This window comes from Homarus americanus, unplaced genomic scaffold (genome assembly GCF_018991925.1).
Source record: "Homarus americanus isolate GMGI-L3 unplaced genomic scaffold, GMGI_Hamer_2.0 scaffold34972, whole genome shotgun sequence".
Classification (NCBI taxonomy): Eukaryota; Metazoa; Arthropoda; class Malacostraca; order Decapoda; family Nephropidae; genus Homarus; species Homarus americanus.
In genome coordinates this window covers 7501-26204 of record NW_024740584.1, presented here as the reverse complement: position 1 = coordinate 26204, position 18704 = coordinate 7501, and the positions used below count along the sequence as shown (strand labels likewise).

At 40.8% G+C, this 18704-nt stretch overlaps 1 protein-coding gene across 1 annotated transcript; it reads left to right on the top strand.

Moving 5' to 3' along the window:
- Nucleotides 1–536: 536 nt before the first annotated feature.
- Nucleotides 537–9613, top strand: LOC121875473 (the record flags this gene model as incomplete). The annotated part of the gene is given in 3 exon segments (XM_042380035.1): nucleotides 537–827; nucleotides 2001–2399; nucleotides 7544–9613. Coding segments are annotated over 3 exon segments (2364 nt in total), but the record flags the coding sequence as incomplete, so codon positions are not given.
- Between the last annotated feature and the right edge of the window lie 9091 nt (nucleotides 9614–18704).

Sequence of the window (18704 nt, the reverse complement as noted above, 5' to 3'; positions counted from 1 at the left end):
CGTCAGACACTGGCTTTCCTTGCCTGGTTTCTTCCTTCATCCTCGCTATCTCTTCCTTTAATTTTAAGATATCTTCCTTGGCCCTCTCTAACTGGGCCCTCAGAAGGGCACAGCCCTGTTCACAAGTAGCACTAGCCATTACTGAGTACCATTTGTTACATCATAGAGCTGCTATATGCATATGAAAATACCACTGCTGAAGTGTGGGTCACAAAAATACGTTTGGGGCCCCTTCCGTAGTGTTGTATGGCATGCAATATTGTTATTGTAATGTTTGTGCCTTCCTCAGTTTCAAGGGTCACTATTATCTGTCCAACAGTACCGATGAATAGTTTGTACCTTATCGTTGGAAGGTTCATCATTGGCTGGACAACAGCCAATAGCGCCAGTATAACTTTTGTATCTTTACAAGTTCTCGTGACTCCATTATACTTACAGTATACATACAACAGTACTCTTGTAACCTCTGTACTTTCAAAGTTTCTAGTTTCCCATTACCTGAACAGCAACACCAGTACAGAATTTGTCTTACACAGGTTCAAGGGTCACCAAATGGGCTGTACGACCAGTTGTTATCTCTCATCACCCAAGGCGACGACTTCAAGCAGGGGTGTCATCTGCTGTGTTCAGGAGCGCCCTTGGAGTCTCCGAGTGGCTCATCCACACAGCCCCTTCCTCTGGCCATTGCCAGTAACCGGCGCGAAATGGTCAGCCTTCTGCTGGCGGCAGGGGCGCCTCTTACCACCACCTGCAACGGCCTCAACCTGCTGACGCTTGCCTGGCTCTCCCCTGATGTCACTCCTCCTATCCAGGTCATCATCACAAGGGTGAGTACAATGTTGTAGTATAAATGAAAATGCAGTTTAAGTAGTGTAGTTGAGAGTGTACTTAATGAAGAGTACATGTTGTAGTGTAGATGATAGTGTAGATAGCGTAATGAATGTATTGCAGATTGAGTAGTGGATGTAGTGTAGAATGATAGTGTAGTCATGGACATGAGCTGCATCTAAAAAAAAAAAAAACCTTGGCAATTTAAATCAAGCTCAGAGACGTTGCTGTGCTGTAGACCTATATGAGGTGTAAGGATGCGACCACACTAGCTTACATTTTGACCTAAACATGTGATAGACAAGAAGAAACGAAGCACAGGATTCCGACTCGGTTAGTGCGGCTATACCTTTAGTGCCTTGGTGTGGCCAAGGTCTTTATAATTATAGAATTTGGGTGTGATCGAACTGGGGAGTCAAGTTACGTTGGTGTAATCACTTTTGACAACTGCATATTCCCTTACATTTCACTCAGCAGCGGAGTGTGGGGGCTTTTATACTTTTTATATACTCGTCTATATTTAGCTAAACTTAAGTTAATATTACGTGGTTAGTTCCCGACTTGATTTTACAATAATCTCTTATATCTTCTCGATCTCGGGAACCCTTTAAATGGTTCAAGAAAAAACAATTTTTAATAATCTAAACGCCCCAATGAAAAGAGACATCAACTTTAATTTGTGAAAGAGGTTGCTAAAATGCTATATACTGTACTCGTTTATTGTCACTTTCATCAGATACCAGAAAGAGGTTGGAACCCTTTGAAATACGGTGTTATAGGCAAATGTTACGAATAAGTTACACTGGCAGGAAAGCAAATGAAAAACTACTAAGACTGGCAAAAACTTTAAAAGAAATACTTGAAATTTACATAATAAGGAAAACTAGATGATTTTGTCATATGATCAGGGATGAAAGAATAGTAACAAAGTTGGGCGAAGTTGAGGGTAGGAGGGCACAGGGGAGAGCAGGAACTAGGATGGATGAATGAAATTAAAAACTGGGTCCCCAGAGAGACGAAAAATCTCGGAGGATTGATAAAAATAACCCGAAAATATTTAAAGTGGAGGACTGTGCTCACCAATCCATAGACGTGAGGACGGTACTCTGATTCATTGATTAATTATCAACATACATTTTAGAGTATATTATCAATGTGTTATGTATCTTCAGGCCTTCCTTCATGTTCTGGAGTATGAACGTACCAACCTGACACACTTCCCAGAAGTTGAAGAAGGTGTTGGTCAACTCATATCAACCATGAGATGTGACAACTCTTGGCGAGCCAGCTGGCCCAGTGGCGGGTCAGTCTTCCACCTGACAGAGCTTATGGTCCAGGCTGTTCGTTCCAAGTGTACTTTGACATGCAGCTTCATCCACGAGGCTGGTGGTCAGTCCTCCCTGTGTACCGAGTCCGGTGTGAGTCCCCTGCACGCTGCGCTGGAGGCTGGTCACTGGAACCTGGCGAGGCAAATGCTGAAGAACATGGGAGGTTGCCTGTATGTAACTGACTTTGGAGGTCGACTGCCCACAACCATGATGTCTTCACACCTCCGCCAGCAGCTAGAGCAGGTCTGTATTTTTGTCAATTATCAAACCATCAGTAAGTATTTGGTTACCTCAGTAAGGCTCTGCTATAGATGAGATGAGAAAGATTGTGGTATATAATATGTGAATACAAAAATTGATAAGTAAGATATTTCACTGAGGATTTAAAAAGCTATTAGTTGATAATACCAGCAATATTAATTCCACAAAGAAATTTTGGGCGAATTTATCATTTCATAATTGGATAATAAAATCTTTGATTCACTTTGAAGTTGTGCAAAAAAATTCCCACTTCTCACCCAGATATCTTTGTTTGTGTATCGGTTGGGAGACCCTTGACGAATGTTCTCTACACAAAAACGTCTTGACGAAGGCCTTCACCTGCTCTGAATTCCATCCATCCCCGTTCCTTCAAACAGTCTTGTTCCATTCATCCATCTTGATATACTGTAGGTTTGCCGACTGGTCATCTTTGTAGAGGCCGACCAGGTATATATTCTCTTCAGGTCTCTTGTTGCCATTCTTCAGATGTGACCAGAAACATCTTAGTTTGGTATTAAAAGAACAGTTCTAACTGTGAAGCTGTTCATGTTGGCCTTCCTGTACGATAACTTTTATTTTTGTTTTCGCCGTTTTTTTCACCATTTTGGGTTATATTCCTGTTCTAATGTTTTTAGGTTACTTTTTGAGTATTTGAACTGTAGTTTTGTTTGTCTATTATCGAGTTAGTAGGAGAGTGTCCTTTGTATTGCCTAAGTGATGGTGCGGATTGGTTGTTCGGAATTGATGGAATTTTTTTTTCACTTGACTCGGGGTTTATTAAATATTATCAGATGGAAATTGCAGTGGAAGCGCTCCTTGGAGAAAAAACCCGAACCAGCACAAGAACACTTAAATTTACTAACAAAATGAATTGTCCGTGACCCGTGGAAGGACAGTATCTGTGACTGGGATGAATGAGACACACTGTAAAATTTAGACACTTATATTCCCTCCAACACTACAGACACAATCAAATAATGGTACACCAACATATGCGCACCTCTTAACCTAAACTTAAAACACTATTCTGGGGAATAAAAGTTATACATGATATTGAAATTATTAGAAACTCAGAAAATGCCTCATTAGACAACAATAAATTCAAAGTATTATGAAATGTTGCTTGCACACATGAAACAGGCCTTAGGGTTTTCAACAAAATGATATCAATCACTGAGAAAAATGGTATAAAAATAAGAAATTATTAACTCCACAATGAATAGGCCTTAAGGGCACTCAATAAAATTATGTTACCAACAGAAAATGGTATAAAGCTAGAAATTATAAAGAAATATTAACTGCATTAAAGGAACTAAATCGCAGTATCACTTACAACGGAAAGGAGGAACCTCATCTGAAAACAGTTCCCTCATTCTCTGGCATCAATTACTGACAAAAACATTAAAAAACAATAATATCAAGATTATTTAAGAAATATTAATTACACACAATAAGACAATATCAGTAACTAAAAAAAATATTATCACTAGATTAAGAAGTTACCGAGTCCACCAATACCCATAAACACATGCTCCCTAACCTAACACATAGAATCCACCTGCACTCCATAGTTTTTAAGGCACAACCAACTGGCACCCGTAGTTAAGGCACAAACAAGCCTTTCTCCACCTTGGAAAATGTACCTCTAAGTACCCACTAGACTCCTGGTCTCAGTGTGTGACCATACATTCGCTCAGCTAGCCTCATTTTACACTCAGTACATCCATGAAACGGAAGGGAGTGGGCCAATCAGACCTTGTTCAGTTGAGAGAAGCTTTAGCTTCTCGTAGTAAAAGGTTTTCACTCACTGCTTGAATATATGTGATATTGTGAGCCGAGGTAGAAGAGATCTGGCGACCCTAGACGATCGTCAGTTGTGCACCCAGACAGCTGGTTTCACTTCAGAGATCCCTTGCTAACCCAGCTAACCAGTGAAAAGCCTGCACTGATCGTTCCAACTGCGACAATCACTAATCATCAGTTATCAATGGCATTCATCACTCTCAGTCAAATGGGTTCTGACGAAAACCCTGCAATGAACTCACTGTTAGCTATTACTCATTTTATCACTGCCCTATCTAAACCCTGTCTGAGATCGAATGAGACTTACTTGTTATACTGCAATGTCGCAACACAGGTGACTAGACCACGTGACCAATTTGTCCTGTCTGACGCACAGACCGTCCTCTCTGTTCGAACGCTGTCGTCTGACTGAGAAACAGGCAGGCTCGTGCTTTCCCAAGCCTAGGTGACCTATTTTCCCTCATAACTAATAGCTTCATTGGGACACACGTAACATATTTAGACTGAGAAACGATCCATAAAAATGTCAAATTAAATAATGTCATTTAATTTCATGATTCGCGTCCATATTAATCCGGTAAATTACATTTAATATCGTATAGGCCCAGTTCCAAAAGTTCTCACTACGTGCGGGAGCGCTCCTCCCTCAGTCGACCTTGAAAACTCAGTATCGCCTATATATATATATATATATATATATATATATATATATATATATATATATATATATATATATATATATATATATATATATATATATATACTCCCGGCGGCTCTTTCGCTAGGCCACGGTAGGACGCCACCTTCCGGGTGGCTCCACATTGTCTCAGTGTAGTGCATTAAGGTAGACCACATTTTTGGTTTTGCCATTAGCAGCAAGTATGTACAGATTTTTGCCAGTTCCCACTCTGGAGCATCCAACATAGAACTGTCCATGAGAGAAGCAAGGAAACACCAGGCTTAGGCCAACCATCTTTAGGGACTGTCCCTGGCTTTTGTAGATGGTCATGGCAAAGCTCACTTTAACCGGAAACTGAAGTCGCTTAAACTCAAATGGTAGGTCAGTGGTGATGAGAGGTATCCTTGGTATAAAAACATCCTCTCCTTTAGCTTTTCCTGTCAGTATTGTAGCTTTCAGTACATGTGGCATCATGTTCTTCTTGTGAGCGACTCGTCTCTCATTTTGAGTATGATGTCTCGTTTCTCAAACACTTCACCGACAATCAGGATGGCTACTTCATCAACTACTGGAGCATTGAATCTTCTTTCATGTTCTCCCTTAGGGGTCGTGTCTGCTTTGATCCTGACTTTGTACTCGTCAGAAGGCATGTTTTCCAGGGCATTTTTAAATGACTGTACATACGTGTTGCGCTCATGCAGCATTTCTTGGATAGATAGGACAATGTCATGTCTGACACCTTGAATATTGCCACACCTGACAGTAGTCTGCTTTTCATGATCTCCCATGAAGTAGATTTGGAGGAACTTTGCCTGCTCATCTTCCATTGGTAAGAGGGATCCTGCTTTGTGATAGACTTGACCCTGGACTTTGAATGTTGGTATGTAAACGTGCTCACGAACTACTCTGGTAGCTCCAAAGGATGTCATCTGGAAGCATGAATTGTACTTCCGTATATTTTCCAAGAAGTGTTTTGACTCTGGTGTTGTTCACAGCATGAGAGTCTTCAATGGTTCTGGTGGTTTTTCCAAATTTGGCAGTCGTATTTTCCCATGAGAGCAGCACAATCCAGCAGATTCTCCTTTATACTTCTTTGCACCGCAGTGTTCACATTTCTTATCCATGTTGCCAATGACAACAGAGGCATACTTTTCATATTCTATCTCATTGTCATAGTTAAATGCTGCTCTTGCAAGTGGATGCCACTGTTTATAATTTCTCAGAATTCTGGATCCCGCAGCTCTCTGTCTATTAGCATTCAAACGAATTTTATGCACTTGATCATTTTCTAGAGAAGGCCCTTCTGCTGTTTGCTATCTGTCAGCATTAAGACGGGATTCCTTTTCCTGGTCTGTTTCCTGTGACCGACTTACGGCTGTTTGCTCTCTCTGAGCATTAAGATGGGATTCTCTTTCCTGATCTGTTTCCTGTGACCGACTGTCCGCTGTTCGCTCTCTCTGAGCATTAAGACGGGATTCCCTTTCCTGATCGGTTTCCTGTAACCGACTGTCCGCTGTTCGCTTTGGGCGGCTCATCCGCTAGGCCACGGTAGGACGCCACCCTCCGGGAGGCTCCACATTGTCTCACTGTTCAGTCCCCAAAACTTCTTCTTCCATCAATAGTTCATTAACGGTGTATGTAAGTTCCACCATGTTTTACACTACAATGGTACAGCAAAGTATATTTTTTTAGCATTAAACTGTTATTATTTTATTGTCTAATCATCACTACATATAACATCATCCATCATCACTACATATAACACCAACCATCATCACTACATATAACACCACCCATCATCACTTCATATAACATTATCCATCATCACTTCATATAACACCATCCATCATCACTACATATAACACCATCCATCATCACTACATATAACACCACCTATCATCACTACATATAACATCATCCATCTTGACTACATATAACACCATCCATCATCACTACATATAACACCATCCATCATCACTACATATAACACCACCCATCATCACTACATATAACAACATCCATTATCACTACATATAATAATCATCCATCATCACTATATATAACACCATCCATCATCATCACTACATATAACACCATCCGTCATCACTACATATAATAATCTCCATATCATATATCATCACTACATATAACACCATCGTCATCACTACAGATCGGTAAAGTAGTTTCTGAGAATCTCGTGCGGACACACATACACACAAACACACAAACAAGCACACACAGACATATTTTGTTTTATATATATATATATATATATATATATATATATATATATATATATATATATATATATATATATATATATATATATATATATATATATATATATATATATATATATACAAGGAAAGAAAACACAGTTCCCAAGCGCTTTCATGTAATTCACATCTTCAGAACTTAGAACTCGTGTTTTTTCTTTCCTTGTGGTTATCAGCATATACCTAAATCACCTTGCACCTACAGTGTGATATATATATATATATATATATATATATATATATATATATATATATATATATATATATATATATATATATATATATATATATATATATATATATATATATATATATATATATATATATATATATATATATAAATATAATAAATAATATATTTTTGGCAGAATATTTACGACAAGGAAAGGATACAACTTGAAGACCTACACCTTAAGATCAGAGACAAAGTAGAGAAACAGCAGGTGCAGGAACTTCTCCGTGTTCAGAAGAACCTCTTCAACACATACTGGGGCACGATAACTGGGAACACAGCCACAACCATAGGTGAAGAGCCGTTCAACAAAGCCAAGGTCCTACTCACAGCGTCTCAGGGTGGGATGCTGCAACTGATCTACCTCCTGGTGAAGGTGGGAGGTGTGGAAGTTGATACACAAGTGGATCCTACTAATGGCACGACTGCCATTCACCAAGCTGCCTCGCATGGCAAATCTGGTAGCGTCCTCCTCCTTCTGAGTCTTGGTGCTGACCCGCTACTCGTTGATCTATACAAGCAAACAGCTCCACATTTGGCTGCTATGTTTGGTCACCAAAAGGCCTTTGAGCTGTTTAGAGAGTTTCTAGATCATCAAGAGCCTTCCTGTAGAGCTGGAACTACTCCAACAGATGTCAAAAACAACTTCTCAAAGTACCTGAAGACGTATAACAAATGTGAATCAAACCAAGCACACGTAGAGAACAACCCGATAGATGCCACCATAAACCTTCTCAAACGTACTGATATTAAAAACTTGGTGAAAACTGCACCGAAGGTGACTGTTGATTACACTAAAAGTGAGGCCCAAGAAGTGAAGGAAGTCATAACAAAGGAGATGAAGGCAATTACAGACAAAGTTGCAGATATTGACAGTACGTACACTGGCACACTCACGCTGCTTGGGAGCACTGCAGACTCCACAAGGCTCTATTGTCCTGATGAATTTGATTTTAATCTTACACTCAAGAGCTTCTCTGACGTCACTGTTAGAATTATTAAACAACCAAAGAAGGATGTCTTGTTAAGCGGCCACAAGTTAAAAATTGACATTGAAACAGAAAACCCGAGTCTTCAGGGTAATAGGTTGATGAGTAACCTGTATGACCGAGTAAGAGAAAGCCTTAAGAGCTACGTACTGCAGGACGAAAGACTGAGCCTTGTGCCACCTGGTGTGACCAGGACGCAGGTGGGCCTGGCCCTGTCACTGGCTTGGCAGGGAAGTGAGTATCCCTTGCTGTTGGTTGACATTGACTTAGTTCCAGTACTATCTGTACTTTGGCCTAAGGAGATAATGAGACCACCCCTCACACCCGACGACTCACAAATGATCCACCTCAGTAACACCGAAGATGAAAAATGGCGCTGCAGCTTCGCCGCAACTGAGGTGGAGGTGGTGAAGAAGTTGGCTCCTCAGGAACGCCAAGTGTTTCTCACCGGCAAGACTCTCCTCTCCTACATGAAGGCTGAACCCTGGATGCCCAGAGACGTCAAGAACCAATTTTCTTGGTGGGACTCCCGCTACTGGAGTATCCCTATTCCTGCAGGATTTTGCTTCAAGAATTCCTTCCTGAAGCTGCTACAAGTGAAACGGGAGAAGAAAATCCAATGGAAGGAAGAGGATACAATGGCACACGTTATGAAGGTGTTTGAAGTAATGTGTCTGAAGACGGATGGTACTAAACATCTTGTGCCAGCCAAAGTTCATGCTTACTTCGGTGGAGACTATGAAAAGCCAAAGGTGGGTGAAGGAGCCCCGCATATAACTGAATTTCTCAAGAAGAGTCTCACGAAACTTTCAAAACCTTAATTAAGTTGGTTACCTGGGATTCAATTAAGACTTCCTCAAGCGTTTTTTTTATGTGGGTCGTGTGAAAACTGAACATTAAAATAAAGCATCAAATACAATTGTGAACTGTTTACATCACATCACGCCAAATGTGCATGGTCTCGAGCTCAGTATTATGACCCTATAAAGGTTGTGGAAGAATATCTCCCCAAGCCCAGGAGATTCCATGTTGCTACTCACAAGTCGTGTGACTCAAGTGAGATTGGTCATTGATTACATTGGTCAACAGCCAAAACGGTTCACATATGAGATCATGCTCACACAACTAATTTCATATTGCTGAATTCGAATCTGATATTTGTTTTGTTCTATCAGACCAGGTTTTATAAAAAAAAATCAATAGGTACAAATATTTAATATTCCATCAGGTGTCGTGCAAAGAATGAGATTATCTCATGTGACTGTGCTTTCATGACTAATTTCATATTAATGAATATTAATTGGATGTTTCATTCTACCATCAGACCTACTTTCTTAAAGAATAAAAAAAATAGTAAATATAGTAACATTATCGCGTCATGCAAGATACAATTTTAAACCTATCACAGATAAGCTCATAAAAAATTGTACCAAAAAACATAAGTTCAAATCCTTTATAATGACAAAATATGAAGTTCTAAAAGTGCTTCTGAACTTTACTCTTTCTCTTATACAGCTTGCTCTCTTCTCGTTGCAGTGTCCAGCAATAGTCGCCCATCATGTTAGGACTGAATTGTCCCTGATATCTGCTCTCCATTATGGCGATATCTTGATGAAATCTTTCGCCGTGTTCATCACTAACGTCTCCAAGGTTACCTGGGAAAAATTCAATATGAGAGTGGAAAAAATGCAATTTCAAGGACATCCTTGCTCCCAATGCATGATAATTCTGAAGCATGGTTGTTACGATTTCTTTGTAGTTGTCAGCACGATAGTTTCCAAGAAAATTCTTTGACACATTGACAAATGATTCCCATGCTTTTTTCTCCAGTGGGTTCAATGTTTTGGTGAATTCGCTATCATTAACTAGTATACGAATTTGTGGTCCATTCAAGACACCTGCTTTCAACTTGGCTTCGGAAATCACACCACCTAGTTTCTGAGATAAGTATAGAGTCCCAGCACCGAATTGATCCATAGCTTTGATGAAATTTTTAGCCAAACCGAGCTTTAGATGCAGTGGAGGCAAAAATATCTTTTCTGGATCTACAAGCGGATTGTGAGCACAGTTAAACCTTCCAGGCGCATCTCTTGGTCTTGTCGGCCAATCCTTTCTCACATAGTGCTCTGCATCAGCTCTGCTGTTCCACAAGCACAAAAAGCACATGTGCTTTGTGTAGCCACTCTGAAGGCCCAGTAGTAAACTGATGACTTTGAGATCGCCACATATCTTCCACTGGTGTTTCTCATACTCTATAGCGGCCAACAGAATTTTCATTGTTTCATAGCTCTCAGTCATTTTTGTTGCGTGTGCTATTGGGACAGATGGAAGCCGATTGCCATTGTGTAAAAGAACAGCTTTCAGAGAGTCTTTTCCTGAGTCTATAAACAGCCTCCAATCCTCTGTCTTGTATGTTTCAGACTTGCAGAGTTGTTGCATGAGAGATACTGCGTCCTCGCAATAACAAAGGTTGTTTGCCATCTTGAAAAATGCAGACAGCTGTCTATGTCGGTAACGCGCTGTAGTGATATGCACTCCATCTTCTAGCAGGTTACGCTGCTTTAGTCTGGATCCCAAAACTTCAGCCTTTTCTTTTGACAAGTTTAGGTCCCTGATGAGATCATGAAGCGCTTCTTGAGTAAATAGTTTAGGCCTGGTATTTTCAGAGTCATCCTGGTAGTCGTTTTCCATTGAGGTAGAGGTAGAATCGGAATCACTCAATTCTTGTTCAGTCGGTGGATTTGGGACTGGAAGTTCAGCACTGTGCGGTACTGGTCGGATTGCAGAAGCAATATTGGGGTACTGTACCTTGCCTCGTGTCTTGATTTTTATTCCCTTAATATTTGTGAGACAGAAGTAGCAGTCACTACTGTGGTCTTTAGGTTCACGCCATATCATTGGTACAGCAAACGGCATTCCTGAACTTCGTTTACCACACATCCACTCGCTCAGGTGGTTAACACAAGACTTACAGGCTACATGAGGTGCCCATTTCTTGTCTTAGTCACCCAAATGACATTTGAAGTAACTTTTGTAGTTCAGTCGAACAGCTTTTGTGATTGGTTTCTTGAGGCTACCAGGAGTGAAGGCACCACATATGTAGCAAAAACTGTCAGCACCGTTCACACACTTGCGACGTTCCATGTTTTGTTAATTTCAGAGTAATTACAAATGATGCAGGTGTAGATATGCAATATCATGAATCAGCAAACTGAAACAAACAAAAAAGCACAAATCAGGACAAAATAATTGCATAAGTGGAGCCAATGAGCATATAAATTACTGTATGAATAGCATGGTTCACTAAATATATAGATATGCTGGTTCTGGAAAACTGAGCCTGATACAGCTATACGAATGTCATAATTGAGTTCAGCACATACAATTACACTAGAATCAGACTGTTTTGATCCAGATCCATGAGAATTTTTTTTTATGTTGACCAGTGTTATTATTATTGTTGTATACTGATATGATACTTGTCAAAATAAAAATTATTTCAAGTACATATTACCAATTATTGATTACCTAAATACCCGAGTGCCAGTAATGTAAATAATCCACTGACAGATAGAGTAGCACGGTCACATCAAGACCAAATTTTATCATCTACAGACAATATGATACTCATACTTTACAAACATAGGTAACTAAGTTAAGAAATATGCAAAGGCTGCACAAAATGCAGAAAAGACGATTAAATTTATCTTATGATTATGACTGTTGCTTATCACCACTGCGTACATATTTTTCTCACTACTTAACAACATGACGTGTGTTGTTGAAATAGGATAAGTGCGTAATAAATGTATCGTGTCATAGTTGTACTGGAGGAAGGATGGTTATGGTACGTGGATGAGATCTTGCAAATGGCGTTACAAGTATGAAAATTGGCATAAACTTAAATAAGGGTTAATTATCAAATCTATCTGATTGGCCATTCAAAATTCCAAGATGGCCGCCAAATGTGGAAGTCAGATTTCCTTATTGTGTTCATCAATTCAGGTGATTCCATTGTTGATATCCCTATTTTGGGGGTCTGTGGAATCTGAATTTTGTGTTGAAAACTCTGAAATGGATGACAATCAAAGGAAACATGCTTATAAAGAGTGAATGTCAATGTACTACCAAGACACACTGGTGACAACACTGCTGTGAAACTCAGCATGGGTTTAGTGTCAGCTAGGTACGAGACTGATCGTAAAGATTAATATATACAAGTACCTAGTGATCCCATATGTTACCCAATCAGTCTCAAATAAGGTTAGGTAGCCGCATCTGAATTGGCAGGATGTGCCAGCGCGGGAAAGACGAGCCAAGGATAATGGGGTTAAAGTTATTCGGATGGTGTACAGATCGCACGGGACTTAAATGAAGGATCGGGCTAGGTGTAGGGCAAACAATTGCTTGAACCTAGTTGTATCCCATACAGGAAAGTACATATGATACAGAGTGGTAAAGGGATAAACCCTCGGCATTGTACCACAATGGCGATGAATATTGGTCCTAAAAGTAATCATGAAATGAAAACAAACTGGGCCAATTGCTGTCTATGTCAAGAAGATAAGAAGGGAGAACTTAAATATCCAAAGACTAGCCCTACTAGAAGAAAGGAAAATGGCTACAGCAAAATAGTCAAGATTATTCCTCTTTTCAACTCAGCCAAAGCCCTTCCAATAAGGCTTGATATGGAAAGACTAAATGATGGAGATGGTATTGTAGAGACATTGAGGAAAAATAATGAAAAATATCATGAGAGCTGTAGACTTAGGTTTAACGACACAATGTTGCAAATATCCCCAAAAGAGCAACTACCTCTGTAGTTAATAATAATAATAATAATAATAATAATAATAATAATAATAATAATAATAATAATAATAATAATAATAATAGTAGTAGTAGTAGTAGTAGTAGTAGTAGTAGTAGTAGTAGTAGTAGTAGTAGTAGTAGTAGTAGTAAGGGATCTCACAGCAAATATGTTGAAGGAAATCTGCCGGGACGTCATGGTAGAACCGACCCTCCTTCCACTGGATGGCGAGATCTTCCAACACAGGACTTCAAACACATCTAACGAAGCCCGTGTGGACGTCAGTGCTCGAGGATTCTGGACGCGGGGACAGCGAGCTTTCTTCGACATCAGGATTTTTGATCCCATGGCCGTTTGTCACCGTAACCTAGCTCTCGATGCTGCACATAGGAGGAACGAGAACGACAAGAGAAGGGCATATGGGGAGAGAATTCAAAATGTCGATCAAGGCAGCTTCACTCCGCTAGTGTTCACAACTTCTGGTGGGATGGGCCCAAGTGCAAGATGTTTCTACGCCAGACTCGCGGAGCTGATCTCCGAACAGAAGCAGCAGCCCAGAAGTTACGTTACAGCCTGGATGAGATGTCGACTGTCCTTCTCTCTCCTTCGGTCGGCTTTGCTCTGCCTCAGGGGAACAAGAGCTTCTGCCCCTACTCCGACAACTGCTGCAGATATTGACTATGAGGCTACAGTCACTGAATGCCGCATAGATCTGCGGCTCAACTAATTTAACACAGATAGGATAGCTTCTTATGTATTAGGATATTAAATATTAAGGTAAATAAATGGCGGCGAAGGTGTGGCTATTGGGGGAGGCTGAAGGCCACGTTAAAAAAAAAAAGTAGTAGTAGTAGTAGTAGTAGTAGTAGTAGTAGTAGTAGTAGTAATAGTAGTAGTAGTAGTATAATGGAGGTGGTAAAGGATGATGACAGGGCAGCAGCAGGGAACCTACAAGTGTGTGCTGGCCACCAGGCTGGTGGGGAGGCGGCCATTCACGCCATGAGATTGATATTTGAGCAGCGTGATTGTGAGGCCGTTCTTCTGGTGGATGCTTCAAACGCATTCAACATACTTAACCGCAAGGCTGCACTGCACAACATCAAGATCAAGTGTCCTAGCTTTGCGATGTATGTTGAAAATTCGTATAGGAATCCTTCAGACCTCTACATAGTAAACAACAAGGCTCTACGAGGTGATACCATCCTACAGTCGACCGAGGGAACAACACAGGGGGACCCCGTTGCAATGGCAATGTATGCAATAGGCCTATCAGTGCTCCAACAAGAAATAAAGTATGAAACAACTGGGGTCAAACAAGTGGCATATGCTGATGACCTCACAGGAGCAGGAAAAGTGGAGGACATCAAAAAGTGGTGGGACCTGGTAACATCGCGAGGTCCACATATAGGGTACCACCCTAACGCCAGCAAATCCTTCCTCATCGTGAAGCCAGATCATTATGATCGGGCTGTGGAGGTTTTCGGCGAAATTGAGGTCAAAATAACTAAGGACGGCCAAAGACATCTTGGCGCAGTAATTGGCACTACGGACTTCAAGACCCAGTACGTAGGGGGAAAGGTGAATGAGTGGGTTAGCGAAATCCATGCTCTATCGGAGATTGCTAACACAGAGCCACATGCGGCCTTTGCAGCATTCACACATGGAGTCAAGCATCGTTGGAACTACCTGATGCGTACCATCCCTGAGATCCGACCCCTCCTCCACCCTTTGGAAGAAGCAATCAGTGTCAAGTTCATTCCCAAACTAGTGAAACACCACGACTTAACCCTAGTAGAAAGAACACTTCTTGCACTTCCACCAAGACTGTGAAGGGATGGGACTAACTAATCCAGAGGAGATTGCTGACTCTGAACATCAAAATTCACTTAAGCTCACGGCAGCCCTCACTGACCACATAATAGCCCAGAATGCAACAGGGGAAGTGGACACCAGCGAAGTTACTAAGATCCGTAGGTCCATTACGACAGATCGGCAGCACTGCCAAAATGACATGTTGCAGCAACTATTGCTGCTGGTTCCAGAAAATTTGACAAAAAAAGTAGCTATAGCGCAGGAGGTGGGCGCCTCGAACTGGTTAACTACGTTACCGATAAGGGCAAATGGTTTCAGCCTTAACAAAAAAGAATTTACAGATGCCATTGCTCTAAGGTACGGTTTCCCAGTAGATGGTTTGCCCTCCCAATGCGTGTGTGGCTATTCCTATGATGGTGATCACGCCATGGTTTGCAAGAAGGGGGGCTTCATATGCATGAGGCATGACGAGGTAAGGGATCTCACAGCAAATATGTTGAAGGAAATCTGCCGGGACGTCATGGTAGAACCGACCCTCCTTCCACTGGATGGCGAGATCTTCCAACACAGGACTTCAAACACATCTAACGAAGCCCGTGTGGACGTCAGTGCTCGAGGATTCTGGACGCGGGGACAGCGAGCTTTCTTCGACATCAGGATTTTTGATCCCATGGCCGTTTGTCACCGTAACCTAGCTCTCGATGCTGCGCATAGGAGGAACGAGAACGACAAGAGAAGGGCATATGGGGAGAGAATTCAAAATGTTGATCAAGGCAGCTTCACTCCTCTAGTGTTCACAACCTCTGGTGGGATGGGCCCAAGTGCAAGATGTTTCTACGCCAGACTCGCGGAGCTGATCTCCGAACAGAAGCAGCAGCCCAGAAGTTATGTCACAGCCTGGATGAGATGTCGACTGTCCTTCTCTCCTTCGGTCGGCTTTGCTCTGCCTCAGGGGAACGAGAGCTTCTGCCCCTACTCCGACAACTGCTGCAGATATTGACTATGAGGCTACAGTCACCGAATGCCGCATGGATCTGCGGCTCAACTAATTTAACACAGATAGGATAGTTTCTTATGTATTAGGATTTTTAATATTAAGGTAAATAAATGGTGGCGAAGGTGTGGCTATTGGGGGAGGCTGGAGGCCATTTTAAAAAAAAAGTAGTAGTAGTAGTAGTAGTAGTAGTAGTAGTAGCATCTTAACTACTACTACTACAACATCTTTACTATATTACTATAGCATCTTAACTACTACAACATCTTAACTACTACTACTACAGCAACTTAACTACTACTACCACTACAATATCTTTACTATATTACTACAGCAACTTAACTACTACTACTACAACATCTTAACTACTACTACTACAGCATCTTAACTACTACTACCACTACAATGTCTTTACTATATTACTACAGCATCTTAACTACTACTACTACAATGTCTTTACTATATTACTACAGCATCTCAACTACTACTACTACTATTACTATAATGTCTTTACTATCTTGCTACAGCATTTCTACTGCTACTACAATATGTTCACTATATTACTACAGCATCTCAACTTCTACTGCTACTACTACACTACAACATGTTCAGTATGAAGCTGAGGAACAAAATTCCAACCTCACTTTTTTATATTTTGTAATCTCTCCCTAAATTTCAAGTTTAGGTCACCAGACGAACCAGATATTAATATTATTATTACTTTCAAAATGGATCGGGTTCAACTTGTCCAATTCAGAGAAGCTCTCAAGGAGTTGGAGAATCTGGAGGCTCTCCGGACTTCGTCTGTATTAAGCCTTCACCTCCCATCATCTTCCTCCCTGATACTCGTCAAAAATAGAATCAAGGATGAACAAAGCCGCGCGGCCAACATAAAGTCCGTTTCCAACCGCTCTTCAGTGCAAGAAGCACTGAAAAGCGCTGTGGATATGCTATCCACAGTCAATGCCATGCCACCCCATGGGCTTTTAGTGTTTTACGGCCAATCAGTTCTCAACAAAGCAACCGGCGAGGTGAGTCGCCTTCGCCGGACGTTAACACCTCCTCAACCAGTTCAAGAATTTAAATACGATGTCAGCAAGACATTCTCCACGCACTCACTGCACCAATTACTCATCTCCCAAGAGGGAGGCGTTGGCTACATCGTCATCGATGGGTCAGCGGTTGCCCTTGGAACGCTCTCTGAAAATGGACTAAAAGTCCACCACCATGAGAACGTGGACATTCCGAAAAAGCACGGCAGAGGTGGCCAGTCCGCTCCCAGGTTCCAGCGCATCCGCCTGGAAAAGAGACAATTGCTGGTGAAGAAAGTAATTGCTCTCAGCGAAGATTATTTTATGACTGAAAATAAGGCGACCGTGCAGGTTCAGGCCCTGGTGGTAGGGGGTCCTGGTCAGCTGAAGGACCAATTGGTTGAGCGTCTCCCTCAGCTCTTGAAGAGTGCTGTAAGATCTGTAATAAACACCTCATACTCCGGCCGTCAAGGTCTGAGGGAGGCCATCAATGGCACACGGGACCTCCGCCAGCACATGCTTTTGGAAAAGTCTAACACTGTCCTCAGTTCCATATTTGAAAAACTCAGGGTCGATGAACCGGACATGGTCTGCTTTGGTGATGAAGTTCGAGCGGCCATGGAGGATGGTGCCGTCAAAGTTGTCGTGCTATAGGACGAGTCCCCTGAACTCGCCTATTTTACAGAAAACTGTCCCGAGGGGACTGAGTTAATGGCGATACCCAACACAACTAATAATACCCAAATGCTTATAAGCACGTTTGGGGGGATAGCGGCCTTAAATAAATACCCAAGAGCCGTCCCAAACGAAGAAGAGGCCGAGTGAGGCAAAAAAATAAAAAAATAAAAAATAAATAAATAAATAAAAAAATAAAAAATAAATAAAAAAAAATGTAAACAAAAATAAAATAAATGTTTATTTTTACTTTTATAAATAACAGGACTTTTCTTACTAAAACTAGTCGTTCTCAAATAGCCACTTAAAATGTACCAAAATGAACTTCACATAAGAAAGTAAACACCACCATTAACATTTCATTACAATAACAAACAATATCTTCCTTTCACTCCTATGATATACCTTACTTTAATACATATTATACATATCAATGTATAGTCAATAATATCCAAAACTATTACTCTTTATCTTTATTTCACTAAACCTAATGAATATATATAGTAAGCGTAGGTAACATCCTATTAAATATATATAGTGAGCGTAGGTAATACATCTAGCAAACCAAAACAATTACACAAAAGATAAGTATCTAAGCTAAGACAATGTTAACTAATTATCACTGGGACCTAACCTAACCTAACCTAACCTAACCTAACCTAACCTAAAATAGCCTAACATAACATAACATAATGTTACGGTCGTCCCCCTATTGTATTTAGTTTCTGTTGTTTCCCGTTTTTCTTTAGAATCGAATTTCAAAGCCTATGGTAAAGACTTTGAAAAAGTTCTTGATTATTTTATATAAGTATGTATACTAGTATTTGTTTCATTATGTAAACTTTGTAGAATGTATTCTTATTTTTTATACAGTTATGAAAGACTGTAAGAAGCAGTTGTGAAGCATAAAAGGAATTAGAAATTATATGTTGATGAAACAAGAAAGCATTGGAACATTGTTTTGGTTCTGGTTGCTCTCTCTGTAG